The sequence below is a fragment of the Schistocerca nitens genome, chromosome 11 (assembly GCF_023898315.1).
Source record: "Schistocerca nitens isolate TAMUIC-IGC-003100 chromosome 11, iqSchNite1.1, whole genome shotgun sequence".
Classification (NCBI taxonomy): domain Eukaryota; kingdom Metazoa; phylum Arthropoda; class Insecta; order Orthoptera; family Acrididae; genus Schistocerca; species Schistocerca nitens.
Genome location: NC_064624.1, coordinates 49,272,363 through 49,295,328, shown reverse-complemented (window position 1 = coordinate 49,295,328; position 22,966 = coordinate 49,272,363). Strand labels below are relative to the sequence as shown.

Genomic DNA, 22,966 nt, shown 5'->3' with positions numbered 1-22,966 from the left:
ATATCATGTAGAACTGTTCATGTATTGTGTTCCAAAAGTGGACAAACATGCTCTTAAGTAGATTGTTATATTTGTTGTTACGTTTACAAATGTAGGATTAATATGAACAGAACATAAAAGTACACACTATTAATGACACACACAGCAGATCTCTTGAGAAAACATACATTAGTAAAATAATGCCATAATCACGTTTCTCCAGTGTCGAGTTTACTAGCCTTTGTGAAGGAAGTGCCACGGATATATTTTTGATAACATTGTTTTTAAAGTGCAGTTACAAGTACTACATAATGACTATGTCTGGAATATTAATCAGCAAGTCATCACATTTCCTTGGCCTTATACTGAATATTGCATTCTACTTATGATGACTGACGAAGATAAGGATTTATCACAATCTTCTTGTCTCAAGATCGATAGGAAAAAGCAGCAGTGTTAATGACAAAAACACATTTGATTCATGTCTGTAGTGTATTTAGTAATACAAGTTCTTGACATCACAATCTGTAGATATGGATTTTTATATTGTCACATTATCTGTTATCATTCAATAGTACACACCATTGCACATTTTTTTCCACAATTCTACCACATTTTAATGTTATTTCACAGGAACTGCAATTTATTGTCCCCTGTTACATCCATTACTTTATAGGCCTTGAGGGCACAAACCAGGAAAACCTATTTGTGTAAACCAACACTTACTTGTAGTTTCTTTCTGATGTGAAGTAATGCATGTGTCTTGAGAGTACCCAATTTAGTGAAACTTTTGCCACAGACATCACATTTGTGAGGTCCCCTTCCAATGTGTTCTAATGCATATGTCTTGAGATCGCCTGACATAGCAAATGATTTCCCACTAATCTCACATGTGTGAGGTTTCTTTCTAATGTGAATTAATGCATGGGCTTTGAGAATGCTGGACACAGCAAAAGATTTCCCACAAATCTCACATTTGTGAGGTTGCTTTCCAATGTGAATTAATGTGTGGGCCTTGAGATTGCCTGCCCTAGCAAAAGACTTCCCACAAATATCGCATTCGCGGGATTTCTTTCCAGTGTGAATTAATATATGACTCTTGAGAGCATTCAAGAAAGCAAAGGATTTCTCACAAATATTACATTTGTAAGGTTTCTTCCCAGTGTGAATTAATAAATGTTTCTTGAGATAACTTGACAAAGCAAAACATCTCCCACAAATCTCACATTTGTGAGGTTTGTTTCCAGTGTGAATTAATAGGTGAGACTTCAGATTGCCTGCCTGGGCAAACGATTTGTCACAAATCACACATTTGTGAGGTTTCTCTCCAGTGTGATTTAATAAGTGAGATTTGAGATAGCGTGACCTAGCAAAAGATTTCCCACAAATCTCACATTTGTGAGGTTTCTTTCCAGTGTGAACTAATTCATGTGTCTTGAGACTATCTGACCTACGAAAAGATTTCCCACAAATCTCACATTTGTGAGGTTTCTTTCCAGTGTGAATTAACACATGAGTCTTGAGACTACCTGACTGGGCAAACGATTTGTCACAAATCACACATCTGTGAGGTTTGTTTCCAGTGTGAATTAATTCGTGTGTCTTGAGATTGCTTGACCAAGCAAAACATCTCCCACAAATCTTACATTTGTAAGGTTTCTTCCCAGTGTGAATTAAAATGTGAGTCTTGAGATTACCTGCCCTACCAAAAGAGGTCCCACAAATCTCACATTTGTAAGGTTTCTTTCCAGTGTGAATTAACTTGTGAGTCTTCAGATTGCCTGCCTGGGCAAACGATTTGTCACAAATCACACATTTGTGAGGTTTGTTTCCAGTGTGAATTAATTCATGGCTCTTGAGAATGCTCGACCTAGCAAAACATCTCCCACAAATCTTACATTTATGAGGTTTGTTCCCAGTGTGAAATAATTCTTCTGTCTTGAGATGACCTGACTGAGAAAACCATTCCCCACGAATCTCACATTTGTGGGGTTTCTTTCCACTGTCAAGTAATTTCTCTCTCTTGGGATTACCTGACCTACCACACAATTTACCACAAATACCACATTTGTCTGTACTGTTTGCAGTAAGTAGATCACCCTGGGCACTGACGTTAACAGCTGTAGACAAAGTTCCATAGTCACTTATTTCGTCAGCATCATTTCCCATAGGTATGTTACACACATCATTAGAGGACTTCTTTGAAGCTTTCCAAGTTTCCTTGAATGAAGACCACACATTGTGTTCTGTAACAGAAACTTCTGGGAAACTATCCAAAAGGATACTGCTTTGATGCTCATCACTAAAGCCATATTTTTCATGGTTGCCAGCAGTTAAGACGTGATAATTCTCACTCATTCTCAGATGTTTTTTCAAACTAAATTTAGTGTCAAATATCTCACCACACCACTTACAAACATACAAAGGTGGTTGCATGCCATCAATGTGCATAAACACATGCTTTATGAGTCTATATTTTGAAGGTAAGCCCTGTTGGCAGAAATTACAGCTATATACATGTAATTCCTTTTCCCTTGCACTACAGTCATATTGGGTAGCAACTGAGCATTCTTTATCTAGAGTCACATCTCCTGTATGGGTAACAAACTCGTATGTTGACTTCTCCATATCTATCACGAACTCATCCTGGACCAGTCGATGATGACACGTTTCTTCACATGATATGCCACACTTCCCACCAGTACTCTGAGTCAATCTGAAGAGTGAGGAACAGAATGTTACATGTTGATATATATGTAACAAAGAAACAATATTTGAATGTCCATAAATCCAGTACTATAGGGCACAAGTCATAAAAGTGCATAAGAAATTATATATTTACTGTTAGCGATTTAAAATTATAATATTCCACCAGAAGGAAAGAAGTGATGAGGTAAAAATGGTTTAAAACGAAAATAACCAGAGGAAATTCAATAATGATTAATCTGAGTCACTGTCACTTTGATTTGAAATTTTTACATCAGAATTAAAATAATTGCATGTGTTACAATCTTCTTAAAATACATTGCTACAAGTTAATAGTCTACACAAATTTATTAAATTTATCAAAAGATGTATCACTTACATGTTATAATTCAAAATTCTTAAGTTCAAGGCATTTAAGATTTAAATAAGAGGAATAATTTTTAAATGTTCCTCTTCCATTATCTTAGCTCGTTAAGTGCCTTTTCTTTGTTTTGCAGACACTTTCTGGCAATGATAAATTTATTTCACCTAGTAAACAGATTTAATTTTGGTTTGATTCCCAGTGATTCAGGAACTAGTGCAAACTTCAATATTTTGATTAGGTACCTAGTATGGATGTTAATTAGGTGGATAATGACTGTTCATGAACAAGAATCAATGTCACAGGAATCAAGGGGAAAAACTGCAAACTGATGAATGAATGTCAATGGTACACTTGCAGATGGTTTCAATCTAAGACTGCGTTAAATGATGACTAACTGACAACCTCAGCTGCCGACAGGTGTTGTTGTTATACCTCGATGTGAACAGCTGAAAATGTGTGCCCCGACCGGGACTCGAACCCGGGATCTCCTGCTTACGTGGCAGACGCTCTATCCATCTGAGCAACTGAGGACACAGATGAATACCGCGACTGCAAGGACTTATCCCTTGCACGCATCCCGCGAGACTCACATTCCCAACTGTCCACAATTCTACATATGTGTTGTACCTTATAGACATTTGCCCACCCACTCATTACTCGCGCACGCTTTGGCGATTCCCGTAAGAGTTTGGGCAACCTGTGTGCATTCACACAGACGAAGGTCAATGGCTGGGTAGCCTTTAACTATATATACGAAAACAGTAACTAGCTCTCGAAGGAACAGTTACTGTTGATGACCGTGCAGCTTTTCCCTGGAATACATGATGACTAACTGACAACCTCAGCTGCCGACAGGTGTTGTTGTTATACCTAGATGTGGACAGCTGAAAATGTGTGCCCCGACCGGGACTCGAACCCGGGATCTCTTGCTTACATGGCAGACGCTCTGTCCATCTGAGCCACTGAGGACACAGATGAATAGCATGACTGCAGGGACTTATCCCTTGCACGCTTCCCGTGAGACTCACATTCCCAACTGTCCACAATTCTACCTATGTATTGTACCTTATAGACATTTGCCCACCCACTCATTACTCGCGCACGCTTTGGCCATTCCTGTAAGAGTTTGGGCAACCTGTGGTATAACAACACCACCTGTCGGCAGCTGAGGTTTTCAGTTAGTCATCATTTATTCCAGGGAAAAGCTGCACGGTCATTAACAGTAACAGTTCTTTCGAGAACTAGTTACTGTCTTCGTATATACGACTGCGTTTTTGGAACTGGAACCTATATGAGGCCTTGAACAAATGGAAATACTGTCTGAAAGGATGGAAATGGTTGTAAATTTTCCAGTACATTTTCAGTGAGCCTTTTTGAAATGTTCTACATCTTCCCAACATCTGGTCATCTGACATTGCAGAACACCATTGACTGAAAGACACACATATTAATGGCCACATCATCACCCATTAAACACTGCAGGCTGACACTTCTTACTGAGTGGCAGTGATAACAGCTGATGCATGAGCTACCCCTGTACTATCTGGGTACCATTATTCCACCTGCAGTTAAACCCTTTCCCACAGATCAGAATTGTGATGTCTTTCAGGTCCCCAGTATGTGGAACATGTTGGAAATAAAAGATTACAGATACTGAAGGCGTGCCTGCTCCAGTGTTTTCTTTTGTTCTGACTGTAACTTTTCACTTTTTTGCAATGTGTTGGGTATATAGTTTTGTTTGGCATGGGTCTGGTAAATTTCGAGTGTTCATAAACTTGTAATTGGGATCACACGATTTTTCAACATAACTGAGATCATGGTGCATGTCAGATTCTAGAAGTTGACAAGTGAATCACTAAATGTTGTTATTTCTTTTTAACTCAATTAGATACAACATAGGAAAGTGAAGTAACTGAATATTAATAATGAAGAAAGAAATCGAAAAAAATATGCAAGTAAAGTTTCAAACAAATACCTTTCTGTTTCTCAAAGTACTAGAAATGAGACTTACAATTAAAATTTTATGCTATGTCAGTCAACCGTAAACAAACAAGAATAATGAAGAGAATTTGTCGAAAAGTTCAACAATACATAAATTTTGATGTTACTTATTTATCAATTGTTTTAGAGACCTCCATGTAAGCATTGTGTAGGTACTGGGTACTTGTGTCAAATCCTTAATCTTCACTGCACAACAATTTTTGTTGCAGGTACATTCATACACTATTCATGCAGTGTCAATGAAAGTGCACATATATTTTATCGACACACATACTACACCCTGGACAATAACACTGCTAATGGTTTAGACCACATATGTTATAAACGTTGGCACTACAGCTGTTACCTCTACTTTATTCCTTCATTGTCTCGATTCTCAAACCAAAGAGCTATCATTATGAACAAAAACCCTTTCTTACATTGTATCTATCTACTCTGGTACCCCTCTATCCAACAACTAGTTAGGTCAGGGGATTAATAGGACTTCGCCACCTTTACTTGGTCTTTCGGCCGAAGCTGGTTGCGAAGTCCCACTGCATATATATAAGCTAGTATTACAATGGGGTCACCACTCCCGAAGACTACCAACCCCCCCTCAATAATCAATATACGTTGAAGTACGGTTCTTTTAGTCTCAGAACTCATGGATGATGGTGTTTGGTTTGTGGGGCACTCAACTGCACGGTCGTCAGCACCTGTACAAAGTCCTACTTTCTACATATTCTATTTTTTTACACAGTCAAAGGTAGCCACTGTCACAGATGATGATGAAGAAATGAGGACAATGCAAATACCCAGTCACTGGGCAGAGAAAGTCCCCAACGCGGCCAGGAATCAACCCTGGGACCCCATGATCTAGAAGCAGCAATGCCAGCTACTAGACCATGACTGCAGATAGAACTCATTGAGAATAGTAAGTCTGTTCAGGCTGGTTTGAATCGTTAGAGAGATGTGGGACACGCTGCATGTTGTAAAAGACACTGGCAGCAGTCACCACAGTTACTACATTGTAATAACAATAAACACATACTGTTGATAAAAACCCCTGCTGAGTAGCAATCATATAATGAGTGTGGTATCTCTGCAAGACATCATAGCAACTTTATTATGACTCTACTGAGGACAAAATTGTCTGAACAGCACCCTGTTTTCTTGACAAGAAGTCGATCTGCGGCGTTTCAAGTGATTATAATTAAACTGACAGTGTTCTGGGTGCTGCAGTGTGGGCTCTATACCTTGCAGGATGCTGTAACATTGTATAGGTGTTCATTAACTGGTGTCCTCACCAAGTACACTGAAAAATAATTTTTCAATTTCCGCCACCAGGTGAAAATATGGCGCTGTAAGCAGTGAGAATGAGGTATCAGTGCAGGAAAAAAAAGAGGAGAAACGATCAGACCAATGATAATGGTGGTTCTGATATGTTTATTAGGATATGATCAGAAGTTACATGTTCAAAATGGTCTACTGAATCTACAACATGCTGATCCATGACGACATGGTTAGCAGTTGCCTACAGCACATCCAGTTTAATAAGGTTGATTGTCATTATATGATATCCTTCTCATCAGGAGTATCTGGATACACCCCCAAAAAATCTTTCACATATCCCAACATCCACATGTCGCATCAACTTACGTCAGGGGATCTCGAAGGCCACATATCTTTAAACTACATAGATATAACGTGGATGATACCGAAGGTTTCATGAAACCAATCGTTCACTCAACAACTGACATATCATGCCACCCCATCTCACATCAAAATAATGTCACAGACACTATTATGTTCTTGAAATGATGGAATCTCGTTGCATAACAAGGTCTTTATAAGGTTCAGATGTGGCTTGTGAAATCACACCACACTGTCACGTAAGCTGAGTGGAGTGGATGTTCCTGCACAAGATTTGGGAGGACAACCCCATATGTGACAGTTCTGTGTATTCACAGCCCCATGCAGAGTAAAATATGCCTTGCCCACCCAAAGAATATTCCCCAGCAATAGGTCACTCATTTCCATGCATGCCAAAAATGAAAGCAAAGTCACAGCGTTGTATCCTATCATGGGCTTCCTTTAGTCATGGGGGTTTCTTTAGCAACACATTCTGAGCCTTATAGAGATACTAGTCTACAATGTGCCACAAAATGTAGTGAACTGTTGATTGGGGTGAGGCACAGTCAGAGGCAGAGTGAGAGTGTAAGCACTGTAGCACTTACTGCAGAATTTGAGCCATCTGCTGCATGGTCGGTTGTACTAAAAGCAACTTCAGCAACCACTATGAGTGTCTGCTGCACCACTCAATTCACCTATTTCTTCAAATTTCTTGATTGTATTCTTCAACACATTTATTTCAATAATATTCCTCCAATGCAGTGCCGCTGGTCTGATAAAACAAGTGTCCCACTAGTGCACAGTGTTTCTTGTCAATAGCCACTTCATTGCATATGGAAGGCCTAAACCTTAACTAGGGGGTATACTTTGGCAAGAAAAAGTTTCCCGGATTTCCCAATTAGAAAGGCGCTTTCTAGGCTGAAAAACTTTTTACTGGATGGAAGTACATTCTTCCATATCAAAAGATGGTATCATTTCCCTAGGAGCTGTAAACCTTATCAATCCCTTGAATGGTTATGGATTTATAAACCTGTGCATAACTTCCTGGCAATTTATGAATCTCAGCCTTGCATGGAAACATGTACACTACATATTTTTGTATCACGTAAGTATAAACACAAATTCCATCAATTACATTACGCTAGCTTCCAAAGCACTGAAATTATGATTGTGGCGTGCTTTTGCCAGCCAAGCATTGCTCTTGTCACATGATCTCGCCAAAGACGGCAGAAATATTTAGAGCATAGGCAATGATGTAGTCACCCAATGACAACATGAATGTTAAGATGTGCAAACACACAAACGGAAGAAGTTAATGATTTAAATCAATATACATCAGTACAACTACAAGAAAAGCTTAGTGTTGATATTAATATTGACTTTTCAAAAGTTTTCGCTGTTTTTTTCGAGGTGTGGTAAGGCAGGACCCTAAGAGCACCAGCTTCAATTTTAGCAGCTTTATATTTCTGACAAGCACGATTATGTGTGTGTGTGTGTGTGTGTGTGTGTGTGTGTGTGTGTGTGTGTGTGTGTGTGTGTGTGTGTGTGTTTGTGTGTGTTTGTGTGTGTGTGTGTGTGTGTGTGTGTGTGTGTGTGTGTGTCTGTGTGTGTTTGAGGTTTACGGGCGTTAAACAGCGTGGTCATCAGCGCCCAAACGCATAAAAACAGGAACAGATGCAGCACGATTATAAATGTCACTGATGTGCACTGGACACTTCGTGGGTTACATGGCTGTTTACATGTTCTGTACACCACTGACGTTTCCCATAGTAAAGCTTGTTACATGTGAAATCACTCAAGTACTTACTTCAGTATTGTTTTTGAAAAGGCAACTACACTTTTTGCCAGCATTAATGCATAATTTGTAATCAATGAAAGAACAATAATAATTATGAGAGACTAAACTAGAAACTTGGTCATTTTTGTGTGTATTATCTTTTCAAGATATATGAAATGCAAGTGTGCCACCAAAATTTAAAATTATCGCATAAATTGCTGGTCTTTTGGGACCAAATTTTTCAACATTGCTGGTCCTAAGCGTTAAGTCTTGAATGAGAATATAATGCTCCATGATTTAAGGAATTCATCACACAGTCTGACCCACATCATCATCTTACATTTACATTGAAAGAAACACTTCTGAAACCTACATTCATGATATTTCACCATGTCCTGTTAGAAATGTAAGCAGCTGTGACGTCACTAATCAAAATCAGCCGAGGAATGAGACATACTGAAAGCGGTTCGTTGTTAGAAAATATTGCAGAATTTTTAACATCGATGTCGGCAGATGCCTGTGTGTGCACTCGTTTTGCGTTTTGAATGGCGCATTTTCTTTGCAACAAAAGATTTCTTTTGGTGATACTCCCTCATATTTGTTTTATTGCTGCAGTATTACTCTGCAATGGCGGGATAATGTAATTTTTTTATTAGTGTATCAGGTCTTAGCAATCAGAATTACAAAAATTTAACTGAAAAATATAATAATAAATTACTGCAATTCTGAAACATCCCCAATCCGAATCTGAGCAGATCCGAGTCCTTTTTGTGTGGCTATATTAAAGACAACACCAGCCCGGTTGGCCGTGCGGTCCAACGCACGGCTTTCTGGGCAATAAGGAGCACCTGGTCTGCAGCACAAATCCGCCAGGTGGATTTGTGTCGAGGTCTGGTGATCCGGACAGTCTGTGGATGGTTTTTAGGCGGTTTTCCATCTGCCTTGGTGAATGCCGGCTGGTTCCCCTTATTCCGCCTCAGTTACACTATGTCGGCGATTGCTGTGCAAACAAGCTCTCCACGTATGCGTACATCACCATTACTCTACCACAAAAACATAGGGGTTACACTCGTCTGGTGCGAGACGTTCCCTGGGGGTTCACCGGGGTTCGAACCGCACAATAACCCTGGGTTCGGTGTGGGGTGGCAGAGGGGTGGGCTGTCGTAGTCGTCGTGGGGTTGTGGACCACTGCAGCTGCAGTGGGGATGGAGCCTCTCTGTCTTTTCTAGGTCCCCAGTTAACATACAACACAATATTAAAGACACGGTGTACAGCAGATTCCTCGACTTGCGCCATAGGGTGGTCGGGTTTCGGGTTCCTCTGGATAGGTCAGGAGTCCACTACACGCAGCAAGCAGCTACATGGGTAGCAGGGGTTGTGTGGCGTGGACTGGGCGGTTTTTTTTAGGTTAGATGGCCTCGGGCAAGTACAGAAAGGGCAACAGCCTCAAAGGGTGCGGGGCAAAGTCTGGACATGCGGGGACCAAGCAGCAATCGGTATTGTAATTGTAAACTGTCGAAGCTGCATTGGTAAAGTACCGGAACTTCAAATGCTGATAGAAAGCACTGAAGCTGAAATCGTTATAGGTACAGAAAGCCGGCTGAAGCCAGAGATAAATTCAGCCGAAATTTTTAAAAAGGCACAGATGGTCTTTAGAAAGGATAGACTGCATGCAACCGGTGGTGGCGTGTTTGTCGCTGTTAGTAGTAGTTTATCCTGTAGTGTAGTAGAAGTGGATAGTTCCTGTGAAATATTATGGGTGGAGGTTACACTCAACAACCGAGCTACATTAATAATTGGCTTCTTTTACCGACCTCCCGACTCAGCAGTATTAGTTGCAGAACAACTGAGAGAAAATTTGGAATACATTGAACATAAATTTTCTCAGCATACTATAGTCTTAGGTGGAGATTTCCATTTATCAGATATAGACTGGGACACTCAGATGTTTAGGACAGGTGGTAGGGACAGAGCTTCGACTGACATTATACTGAGTGCACTATCCGAAAATTACCTCGAGCAATTAAACAGAGAACCGACTCGTCGAGATAGCGTCTTGGACCTGCTGATAATAAAAAGACCCGAACTTTTCGGCTCTGTAGGTGCGGAGCAGGGAATCAGTGATCATAAGGCCGTTGCAGCATCCCTGAATATGGAAGTTAATCGGAATATAAAAAAAGGGAGGAAGGTTTATCTGTTTAGCAAGAGTAATAGAAGGCAGATTTCAGACTACCTAACAGATCAAAACGAAAATTTCTGTTCTGACACTGACAATGTTGAGTGTTTATGGAAAAAGTTTAAGGCAATTGTAAAATGCGTTTTGGACAGGTATGTGCCGAGTAAAACTGTGAGGGACGGGAAAAACCCACCGTGGTTCAACAACAAAATTAGGAAGCTACTGCGAAAGCAAAGAGAGCTTCACTCCAAGTTTAAACGCAGCCAAAACCTCTCGGACAAACAGAACCTAAACGATGTCAAAGTTAGCGTAAGGAGGGCTATGCATGAAGCGTTCAGTGAATTCGAAAGTAAAATTCTATATACCGCCTTAACATAAAATCCTAGGAAGTTCTGGTCTTACGTTAAATCAGTAAGTGGCTCGAAACAGCATATCCAGACACTCCAGGATGATGATGGCATTGAAACAGAGGATGACACGCATAAGGCTGAAATACTAAACACCTTTTTCCAAAGCTGTTTCACAGAGGAAGACCGCACTGCAGTTCCTTCTCTAAATCCTCGCACAAACGAAAAAATGGCTGACATCGAAATAAGTGTCCAAGGAACAGAAAAGCAACTGGAATCACTCAATAGAGGAAAGTCCACTGGACCTGATGGGATTCCAATTCGATTCTACACAGAGTACGTGAAAGAACTTGCCCCCCGTCTAACAGCTGTGTACCGCAAGTCTCTAGAGGAACGGAAGGTTCCAAATGATTGGAAAAGAGCACAGGTAGTCCCAGTCTTCAAGAAGGGTCGTCGAGCAGATGCGCAAAACTGTAGACCTATATCTCTCTGACGTCGATCTGTTGTAGAATTTTAGAACATGTTTTTTGCTCGGGTATCATGTCGTTTTTGGAAACCCAGAATCTACTCTGTAGGAATCAACATGGTTTCCGGAAACAGCGATCGTGTGAGACCCAACTCGCTTTATTTGTTCATGAGACCCAGAAAATATGAGATACAGGCTCCCAGGTAGATGCTATTTTCCTTGACTTCCGGAAGGCGTTCGATACAGTTCCGCACTGTCGCCTGATAAAGTACGAGCCTACGGAATATCAGACCAGCTGTGTGGCTGGATTGAAGAGTTTTTAGCAAACAGAACACAGCATGTTGTTATCAATGGAGAGACGTCTACAGACGTTAAAGTAACCTCTGGCGTGTCACTGGGTAGTGTTATGGGACCATTGCTTTTCACAATTATATATATATATATATATATATATATATATATATATATATATATATATATATATGACCTATTAGATAGTGTCGGAAGTTCCATGCGTCTTTTCGCGGATGATGCTGTAGTATACAGAGAAGTTACGGCATTAGAAAATTGTAGCGAAATGCAGGAAGATCTGCAGCGGATAGGCACTTGGTGCAGGGAGTGGCAACTGACCCTTAACATAGACAAATGTAATGTATTGTGAATACATAGAAACAAGGATCCTTTATTGTATGTTTATATGATAGCAGAACAAACACTGGTAGCAGTTACTTCTGTAAAATATCTGGGAGTATGCGTGCGGAACGATTTGAAGTGGAATGATCATATAAAATTAATTGTTGGTAAGGCAGGTACCAGGTTCAGATTCATTGGGAGAGTCCTTAGAAAATGTAGTCCATCAACAAAGGAGGTGGCTTACAAAACACTCATTCGACCTATACTTGAGTATTGCTCAACAGAGTGGCATCCGTACCAGATCGGGTTGACTGAGGAGATAGAGAAGATCCAAAGAATAGCGGCGCATTTCGTCACAGGGTTGTTTGGTAACCGTGAGAGCGTTACGGAGATGTTTAGCAAACTCAAGTGGCAGACTCTGCAAGAGAGGCGCTCTGCATCGCGGTGTAGCTTGCTCGCCAGGTTTCGAGAGGGTGCGTTTCAGGATGAGGTATTGAAGATATTGCTTCCCCCTACTTATACCTCCCGAGGAGATCACATATGTAAAATTAGAGAGATTCGAGCGCACACGGAGGCTTTCAGACAGTCGTTCTTCCCGCGAAACATACGCGACTGGAACAGAAAATGGAGGCAATGACAGTGGCACGTAAAGTGCCCTTCGCCACACACTGTTGGGTGGCTTGCGGAGTATAAATGTAGATGTAGATAGCAGTAACCCCAAAACCTTTACTGAGCTGAAAACCGACATTGAGGGGGTCATCGACGACACTGATGTTCCGATACTTCAGTGGGTATTGCAGATTTATGCACTCTGGCTGTACCACAGCATCGTCAATGCTGGCAGGCATATCAAACATGCCATAATCTAAATCAGAATATCTGTAGAAAAGTTTACATGTTGAATAAAGTGTGTAAACGCTGTAGTTTGCAACTAATTTACGATTTTTTTCATACATTTTGATAATTATCACCTATCTTTGCTAAGTGACAGACTGGGCACTGGACTAAGTGCTCCATATCCATCACTGCTACCTGTGTTTTGACTGAGCTATTCAATTACAAATGTTGGTGTGGCTTTCTGCCCTAGTTGAGAGTGAGGTTATTATTTCCTTTGTCATAATCGTAGGAAGTTGAAATCACTGTGAATGTTCATCATCCTTCCCCCACAGTATCTCCCTGATATCCTTTACTCTCTGATTCTTTCATGGAAACAATTTGTGATAAAGAGAAAAATTAAGGGAGCACCCATTGAAGCTTTCCGCTTTTGGTGAGGTTTGTTTACTGGAGAGTGTACGTCATCCGTGTACGTACACACACACACACACACACACACACACACACACACACACACACACACACACACACACACACACACACACACATACTCTCTCTCTCTCTCTTTAGAACCTTTTAGTCTAAATAAGTGTACAGTCCCTGCCTGGTTTCGTGATATGATATTACATTACATTACATTACATGAGTTTAACTTTAGGTTTCTTTACACAACGAATATTTTCTATTTTACAATTACTATTTTATAATTAAAAATTCATCTGCTGAGTAGGCGATGTCATCATTCATAAATTCTTTTGATTTATTTTTAGATGCTGGTTGGCTATCTGTCAGGCTGTTAATGCTACCTGGTAAACGACCAAACAATTTTGTGGGAGCACAATTCATCTCTTCCAGTGCCAAAGTCAGATTTAGCCCACTGCACTTTTCTGTTATCTTTGAACTGTGATTCATCATTAATAACAAGTTCCGTAAGTTAATGTACATATTGTAAATGTACTGCTGATACCTCCAGTTCCTTAAGTATCTGCAAGGTGATCTTGGGTGCTCTCCACCTATTATTATGATTATGCACTTTTGTGCAATGAATACTTTTTCTCTTAATGACGAGTTAATTTACTGATATGTTTGTCACCAAAATTTCAATAACCCTTAAAGCATAAGATGCTGAACTGAAATGTTTCATCAGCTCATTGATGCATTTCTTCAAATTAATTTTTCATCAATGCACACACCCAGAAATTTCGAATATTCTGCTTAGCAACAGAATTCTGTTCCAAATCTATATTTATCAATGGTATTAAGCCATTTACTGCACAGAACAGTATATACCGTTTTCTCAAAATGTTTTGTGAGATTATCTGCAGACTACCACTTCAATTCCTGAATGACATAATTCACAATTTCCTCAGCTAATTATTGTTTGGGTGTGATTACTGCATCATTAGAAAAAGAACTAGTTTTGCGTCTTCATGAATGTAGAGTGCCAAGTCATTGACATATATTAAAAAAAATTTGGGGAACAAAACGAACACTGTGGGACATTGTTCTTGATACCTCCCCGGTTAGAGGACCGCTGACTTTACTGTTACTGTTAATTTCTACCTTCTGGATTATTCCACTTAAATATGAATTAAACCATTAGTGCATTTCCTACTCACAACAGGCTTTCAGTACTCTGCTGGAAGTGCTATCAGTTCCATGCGAGCTTTTACTTTGAGTGAATTTATTATTTTCCTAATTTCAGTTGAGGTGGGTTGAATTTCCATTCTATCAAATTGCATAGGTACTGCTTCTTCCATGTACAACCTATTATTTCCTAATAAACATCTGGATCCTATTTTCTTTACACCATTTACAAAATGATTATTGAAATTACTTCTTACTTCTGGTTTTTGTTAAACTTTTCATTGAGTTTGATAGAAATACAGTCTTCCTGTGATTTCGACTGTCCTGTTGCCTTTCTAGCAATATCCCAAAGTGTTTTTTATCAGAGGTACGAATCTGAGACATGCACACAATTCTTGACTTTTTAATACCATTTCTTAATACAGTGCAACAGTTTCTTTTTAATGCTTGGCTCTTTCTGGTTAATTATCCTTCTGGCTGTAATATAAATTTCCATTTTCTGTATGCAACATATTCTTATCTGTTTACTAAGTCACAGCTTTTTAGATTGTTTCTTACGATTACGTTTTGTTGTTTCCTTAGGGAAATTATTTTCACATTAAATTTGAAATTGGCATCAGATTCCCTGTAGATCTCATCCCATACTCTTGCTAGCTTAGCAATTGTTAAATTAAATGTGCTATTTTGGATGACTGTTTTGCATTATTTGCATGGAACTATGTGATGTAGTATAACTAGCTCTGCATCATGATCAGATGGACCATTGTCAAAAGAAAAAGTATTTATTTGATTAAATTTATATTCAGTTTATAACATCTCTCTGAGTGCTGTTTTCCTGTACTACCTGTGCAGCAAAATCACTAATTTATGTCACATTGAAAGAACAAAGTAATTACTTAAGGTCGTTCTTTCTATCACATTCTTTCGGAAAATCTACACACACACACACACACACACACACACACACACACACACACACACACACACACACACAATAATATGCTTCTCTCTTACTACCAGATGGCACAATAAAGAATATAAGTATTTCAGAAATCGTTGGAAATTTCTGAATGGGGGCCTACACACAGCTACAATTATAAAAATGCCATTTAATTTATGCTCACAGGCACATGCGTCTGCATGTTGCTCTAAGCATCTTTTCTTTTTTTTTTTTTTTTACTTTCTAAACTTTTCATAGATCTGCACGACAGGCAGTAAGTGTTTCCTTTGCTGTACAGTACTTTCAACCCATCATTGCTTTTTGAAGCTTGTCACATATTGTTTATTACACTACTTTGTTTGAGCCACATCAGATCAAAATAAATAATACAGAAACGATTATTTCTTTTCCTGATGCTTTGAATTTACCTCAGAGGAGGAGCACTATTTACTGCAGTATTGGATCCTCCAATGTAGTGCATCTTTCATCACTGCATTTGCTGTACGTGTGTGACAAAGGTTTCAGAATTCTTCCTCTTGATAGGTCGCCCCTGTGAAAGCTATTTTACAATTTAAAACTAAACCTACATTTTGCCTTTTAGGATTATCGCTATGGTCCTGAAATTTCAATACACTACAATGAAGAACATCTTCCTGGAGATCGTCCAATTCCGTTTCCTGGACACAGGTTTCCATCGACTGCACTTCTGCAAATATTCTCAGTAAACACCAGATAACTATGTTGTTGAACTCAGGAGAGTTGATAAGACTTCCTCTCTTTCCCCTTTCTTTAAGGCCATGAAGAAATTCGTTTACCATGTATATAACACTTTCTGCTGGCTCTGTGTGTTTTGGAACCTAGTCATCTTAACTCAGAAATAAAAACTGCAATACTAATAAATGAAAATCTCTGTTCTCTTATCAAATATACGCTTCTGTCCAGTGTGCACACTGACAGTGACTGTCAAAAAATCTGCAAAGCCATGTCAACAGCAGCATGAATTAAGCAAAGCATTACCATATGACCTTGTCTGTCTGGTACCCACTGCTTATTATGCTATTCGGAAGGCACCTGTGGTGGAAATGACACTGCAGCGAAGGTATGAGCTTAGAGACATGCACCAAGTCAAAATAGGCCAAAGAGAGCTTGTTGGCATCCAAAAAATGGAGGGAAGATGAAGGCTGTGAAAACTGGCATAACACTCTCAACCACCACTTGTATGATGTAGAGCAGCACAAACTTTATGCAAGAAAGCAATCTTGTTGCCTTTCACAAGTTACGTTGGAAAAGTTTTTGCAAGCCCAGTGCATGTTGTGACTTGGCAAGACAGCCAAGCCACTATGAGGTAGCTGAAAGGCACGCGTTTAAGCTCACGCAGGCTGGCGTGAGGTCTGGAACAGCTAAAGGAGTTGAGTCTACTAAAAAAAGTACGTAGCTTCTGGAATACTTAACGTTAATCCATAATTGGTGAACATCGGTCTGACGGTACATGCATCACAAGATAAATAGCAATTGATAATGGCTCCTTGCTAGGTCATAGCAAATGACGTAGCTGAAGGCTATGCTACCTATCGTCTCGGCAAATGAGAGCGTAATTTGTCAGTGAACCATCGCTAGCAAAGTCGGCTGTACAACTGGGGCGAGTGCTAGGAAGTCTCTCTAGACCTGCCGTGTGGCGGCACTCGGTCTGAAATCACTGGTAGTGGCGACACGCGGGTCCGACGTACACTAACGGACCGCGGCCGATTTAAAGGCTACCACCTAGCAAGTGTGGTGTCTGGCGGTGACACCACACATGTCTTGGCCAAGTGATACATGATATAGGGTCATTGCGCAAGGGTTTAACAAAGCAGGATGACCATGTGATAATGGGTGGAACAGAAACCAATATTGACATCGATCAAGTCTACAATACTGAGTATGACCTGTTAAAATAGCATCTACAACGAATTGTACAGATGTGGGCTTGGTTGCTGCTTTCATGTGGGCGGAGAGAGAGAGAGAGAGAGAGAGAGAGAGAGAGAGAGAGAGAGAGAGAGAGAGAGAGGGGGGGGGGGGGAGAGAGAGGGGGGGAGGGAGAGAGAGAGGGGGAGGGAGGGAGAGAAGACAGTAACGGAACTAGGGCCTGAGGTGCACAGGATGAAAAGGGGATATTTGGGCGGAAGTTGGAAGGAAACCAATGACAGGACCTTCCTGCCTCCTCCATGTGCTTCTGCTGATTGTACATGTAGCAGCTCCTGTTCCAAGTGGCCTCTGCTCTGCATTCACAGGGTCAAAATTCCGCTTAGTTGAGGTGCATGTCATTTTTCACTGATATCAGCGTTAGCATCCAGCCATGAACACGACCACACCCATGGCCACTGCTCCAGCAACTTACGAAAGCACACACTGTCCCGTTCTCCTTACATCTCTGAGCCCATCATGTCATATCACATTACTACAACTAACATGAATTAAGTGTTGCGTACGTTTGAATTGTTTAAAATGCCTGTCCATACAACGAACGTTTAAGTACTGATGTACCTGCAACTCTTATTATGTTTCGTTACTATTGTGTCAGTAGTGGGTGGTACTTTCTTTTTTAAATATCTATGTACAACTCTCTCACAGCATTTGCATCTTGATAATAACTGATGAAGACGTCTACTATGTATTATATACAGTTAATACACTTTTTGGCCATGGCATGCTGTAATGGGAGTGGTGGTGATGAAGATACTGAAGCAACTTGCTGCTATTGCTGTTGTATTCCAGAAAATGAAATGAGGGTACAGTTGGTAAATATGTGAAGAGCAACTGGCTTTGAGACAGTTATCAGCCACACCACCTAAACGTTCTAAGCCAACGAGCATAGACATATGTATGTGAGGAATTGAGTCAAAAACCTTCTGTAAATCGAAAAATATGGAATCCATGTAATGTCATCTGTCCAAATCAGCCATTACTTTGCGAGAATACAGAGCTTGTTATGTTTCACAAGAATTATGTTTGTCGAATATGTGTTGGCTGTTTGTCAATAAATGATGTCTTCAAGGTAATTCATAATGTTCAAACAGATAATATTTTCCAAAAACCTATTGCAAAGCGACTTTAGTGGAATATGTCGGCATTTCATCAGATTACTCCCATTTCCTTTCTGGGTTCTGGTGTAATTTGTGTAAATATCCTGTCTTCGGGTACCTATCTTTCTGCAGTTGAAGAGTTGTATATGACTGCTAAGTATAGAGCTATTGTATCAGCATATTCTGATAGGAACCTGAATGGTGTACAATCTGGACCACAGGCATTGCTTTTCTTAAGCGTTTTAAGCTGCTCCACTACGTTTAGGATACCCACTTCCAAGTTACTCATGTAGGCAGTTATTCTTTATCAGAATTTAGGAATACTTACTTTGCTTTTCCTGTGAAGGAATTTAGGAAATTCGTCTTCACTAACTCGCTTTAGTAGCACTGTCGTCTGTAACTTTACCATTGTTATCACGCACTGAAGGTACTAATGCACCATGTCAGCTGTATACTTTACATACAACCAGAATTTCTTCGGGTTTTCATCCAGATTACGAGACGGAGTGTCGTTCTGGAAACTATTAAAAGGCTCTCTCATTAAAATTCGAGATAAATTTCGAGCTTCTGTGAAACTCCGCCATACTTGTGGTTCTTGCACTCTTTTAAATTTGGCATGTGTATTTCATTGCTTCTGCACCAAAGGGCTGACTTGTTTCGTGTCAGCACCACCTCTTAATTTGACACTTATCTCTCAGTTATTACTTATTTTACTTTAAACAACATCTGGACTATGTTTAGAAAAATTTATCTGGAGGAGTGGAAACTGTCTCTTCGGAATGTGTCAAGCGAATTTTTATCTGCTTTTTCAAGCGCATAAATTTTGTGTTTATTTTAGTGAGTTTCGATGTTACAGTGTTCACTCTTGTGAATTCTTCATGGCTCCAGAACACTGCGGTCACTAATCGCTTTATCTGTTATGCTCCCTGTTTGGTCAGGGTTATTAAGGTATCAATGATGTTTTCGCAACCATTTACACTTCAATTGGGCTCCTGAGCTCTTTGTTCGAAATAATTTTCAGAAAGGCCGTTCAGAACGGTTTCGAACGACGTTTTATGCCTACCACTGACATTAAACATTTATTTTCGCCAATATATAGAGGGTAGATTGAAATCCCCACTAACTATAATTGTACGATTGGCATACCTATTTGAAATGACAAGTTTTCTTTGAACTCTTCACCAACTGTTTCATCGAAGTCACAGTGTCGGTAAAGGGAATTTATTAATTTACTCCAGTCAGTAGGTATAAGCTCCACCCGTACTAATCATAACGTGTTGGCTTTCAGGCAGCATCTTCATCTTCATTAGTTAAAACGTCTGGCCTCAGAGGCTGTGGTCGATCTGTGAAACTACTACTTCATGACATTTCATTGCCAACTGCCGGCAACAACTTCCGAGGTGAGTCAACGACTGGCTATCAGGCCGTGCAGGTGCCAACATTGCCTGTCCACGACTGATTTCCAGTATGATAATGAGTTCCACGAACAAACATAAGGCATGGCCACGGGCATCCCTCTGAGTCCAGATGTTGATAATCTTTTCATGGAATTTTTTGAACAACAGGCGCTGCAGTCTGGCAGTAAAACCCCTTTAAAGTGGTATCGATATGTGGATGAGACTTCTGTGATATGGTTCAAATGGCTCTGAGCACTATGGGACTCAACTGCTGAGGTCATAAATCCCCTAGAACTTAGAACAAGTTAAACCTAACTAACCTAAGGACATCACAAAAATCCATGCCTGAGGCAGGATTCGAACCTGCGACCGTAGCGGTCTTGCGGTTACAGACTGCAGCGCCTTTAACCGCATGGCCACTTTGGCCGGCTCTGTGATATGGAATCACAGTGAAGAGAACTGTATGGTTTCTTGGTGTATCTGAATAGTATTAATCCAAAGATACAATTTACTATAGAGGAACAGAGAAATGGACAACTAAATTTTTTGGATGTATCAGTAATTAAACAGGCAGATGGGAGTCTAGGGCAGAAAGTGTATAGAAATGAAACACACACCGACCATTACCTCCATAAGGATCTGAACCATCATCCCAGGCAGAAGAGAGGTGTTATTAGAACACTGGTAGAGAGAGATAGTGAGATCTGTGAGCCAGTTTATTTGCAAGATGATCTAAATCATTTGCGAATGACTTAAGAAAAATGGATATGCTGACAACGAGATATATCATTTGCGAATGACTTAAGAAAAATGGATATGCTGACAACGAGATATATCAAGCACTTCATCCCAGAAGGAAAGTATGTGACAACATTCAGCAAGAACAACTGTCAGCTGGAAAAGTTTTTGTTCCATTTATTTATTAATATATATTACGAACCGTATTGGGAAACTTCTGGCCAAGTTTCTAGTTGAAATAGTCTTTAGATCCACAAAGAGGATTAGTGAGTGGAAACATAGGCTTCTGAGGCCGTCGTCACAGTCAATAAAATTCTTCTGCGTTTGAGGCCGCATTTTCAATTATAAAATCTTGTAGTTGACAATGCGACCTCGAACCCAGAAGAATTTTACTGACCAAGATTAGTCAGTGCTTAAGATCGGCGAAAGACACACGACACCTCTTAAGCAACTCCTGAGGTGTATGAAATTCCGTGTGGCTGTGGCAAGGTTTATGTTGGAGCAAAGATAAGAAGTGTCGATACCTGCTAAACTGAACACAAAACTGTCATTTGGGATGTACCAACAAATCAGCTGAAGTAGAACAAGTTTTTAATGACGGTGATCATGAAACAAAATTTAGTGAGAGAAGAGTATTCGCCAGAACACCAATTATTTTGCAAGTATGTATACGAAAGCTATAGAAATTCACGACCACCACAATAATTTCAACAGAACAAAGGAAGGCTTAAAGTTAGACAGGATATGGTGGTCCACTTTGTTCCAACGACGTGACGATCGATTACATTCAATCCAGAATAATGGCGTCAGTCAGAGATAGACTTACAGTCGGCCCCATGTGACGTATGGTGATGCCCTCTATGCACTCTATATAAATGGGATCTCCACGACCTGGCTGATATCATTGACTCACCTCCGAAGATGTTGCCCGCAGTTGGCTACGAAACATCAGGAAGAAGTTGTTTTACAGATAGACCACAGCCTCTCAGCCCCTAACTTTTAATTGATCACCTGTACTACCTCACAGGAACTATCCACTTAAATTTCACTACAAGGTATACTACTTCGAATAGCAATGAACACTACACCACCAACTGTATTTCAACTATTCTTTATAAACATCGTTAGGTCTCTTGAAAAATTTCAGCTGAACTTATTTCCATACATTTATTGTGGTTGTATCTATCCTCTTTCGGTGTTGTACTTGCATCCTTTGAAACTGAAGACATTTCTGCACTTACCTGAGACTCTCTAACCTAAAAAAAAGACCAGACTCCTCTACACATTCCGCATACTCGTGGAACTGCTTCCTTTGTGTAGTTGACTCCTGACCCACTTAGCAGAACCCACAAATTCACCACCATTTGGCGCTAGGCGACGTATCTGCAACCTACACAGTTGCAGAACAGTCTGTGACTGATTCAGACCTTCACTCCACTCTGCACCAAAGAACCACTTTCAGTTCTGAGCATGATGCTACAGATGGTGAGCTCCACCTTCATCTCACAAGCAAGACTGGCAGTCTTTACTAGTTAGTCGTCTGAAACCAGAGACAACCTGTTCCAATCCGATGTGGCACATATTGTTAGCACCAACGTGAGCCACCACTATGCCATGCTTTTCCGCTATGCTATGCCATGCTTTTCCGCTATGCTATGCCATGCTTTTCCACTATGCTATGCTTTTTATGGCATCCGGAAGCACCCATTTCTTATCTGTAAAGACACCTGCCAGTATGCACACGGAATGCACATTGGATTTCTTCCCCTCATATGCAGTCTTATCTCTAAATAGTACCATTATACACCTAACATCAGAGCTTCCAATTACCAATAATACTACTCTCTTAGAATGCTCAGTCTTGCATGCTGACAGGACTCCTCTCGAACATGGCAAGTGACTTCATCTGGCTCATGAATTTCACTAGCCATAGAAAGCACCCAAATCTATTCATCAGACGAAATAAGCAGGCTCTCCAATCGGCACCATGGAAATTCTTTCACTGCCACCCACATACAGGAATGACTTCCCACTCAACCACAAGTGAGAAGTCAATCTCAGTGTGGGCTGTGTCCAAGGTGACCGCAGCAGTGGACAACACTGCCTGGAGCTGTGAGCGAAGAATCACCAACTTGATTCTCATCTGAACACCACAATTACTATATCTGTCCATACCAGAACTGGCATAGTAAATACACGAACATACACGAAATATAGGAGTTGAAGGTAAGGAACGCTGACAAAATTTAAAAGAAGTCGCTTCTTACAAAAACATGTGTCAGCTCACAGTACTCTGATGTGCTACTGCTGTTACTATGAGAGCTACCACTGGATTGGGTGATTTAAGT

General features: G+C 40.3%; 1 protein-coding gene across 1 annotated transcript in view; it reads right to left on the bottom strand.

The window, feature by feature from the left end:
• Nucleotides 1-515: 515 nt before the first annotated feature.
• Nucleotides 516-22,966, bottom strand: part of LOC126213040 (zinc finger protein 708-like) — a 119,799-nt gene continuing 97,348 nt past the window's right edge. The window contains exon 8 of the mRNA XM_049940613.1: nucleotides 516-2,695. Within this exon, the coding sequence (XP_049796570.1) occupies nucleotides 682-2,695 (2,014 nt within the window). The 3' untranslated portion in view covers nucleotides 516-681. The remainder of the gene's footprint in view (nucleotides 2,696-22,966) is intronic.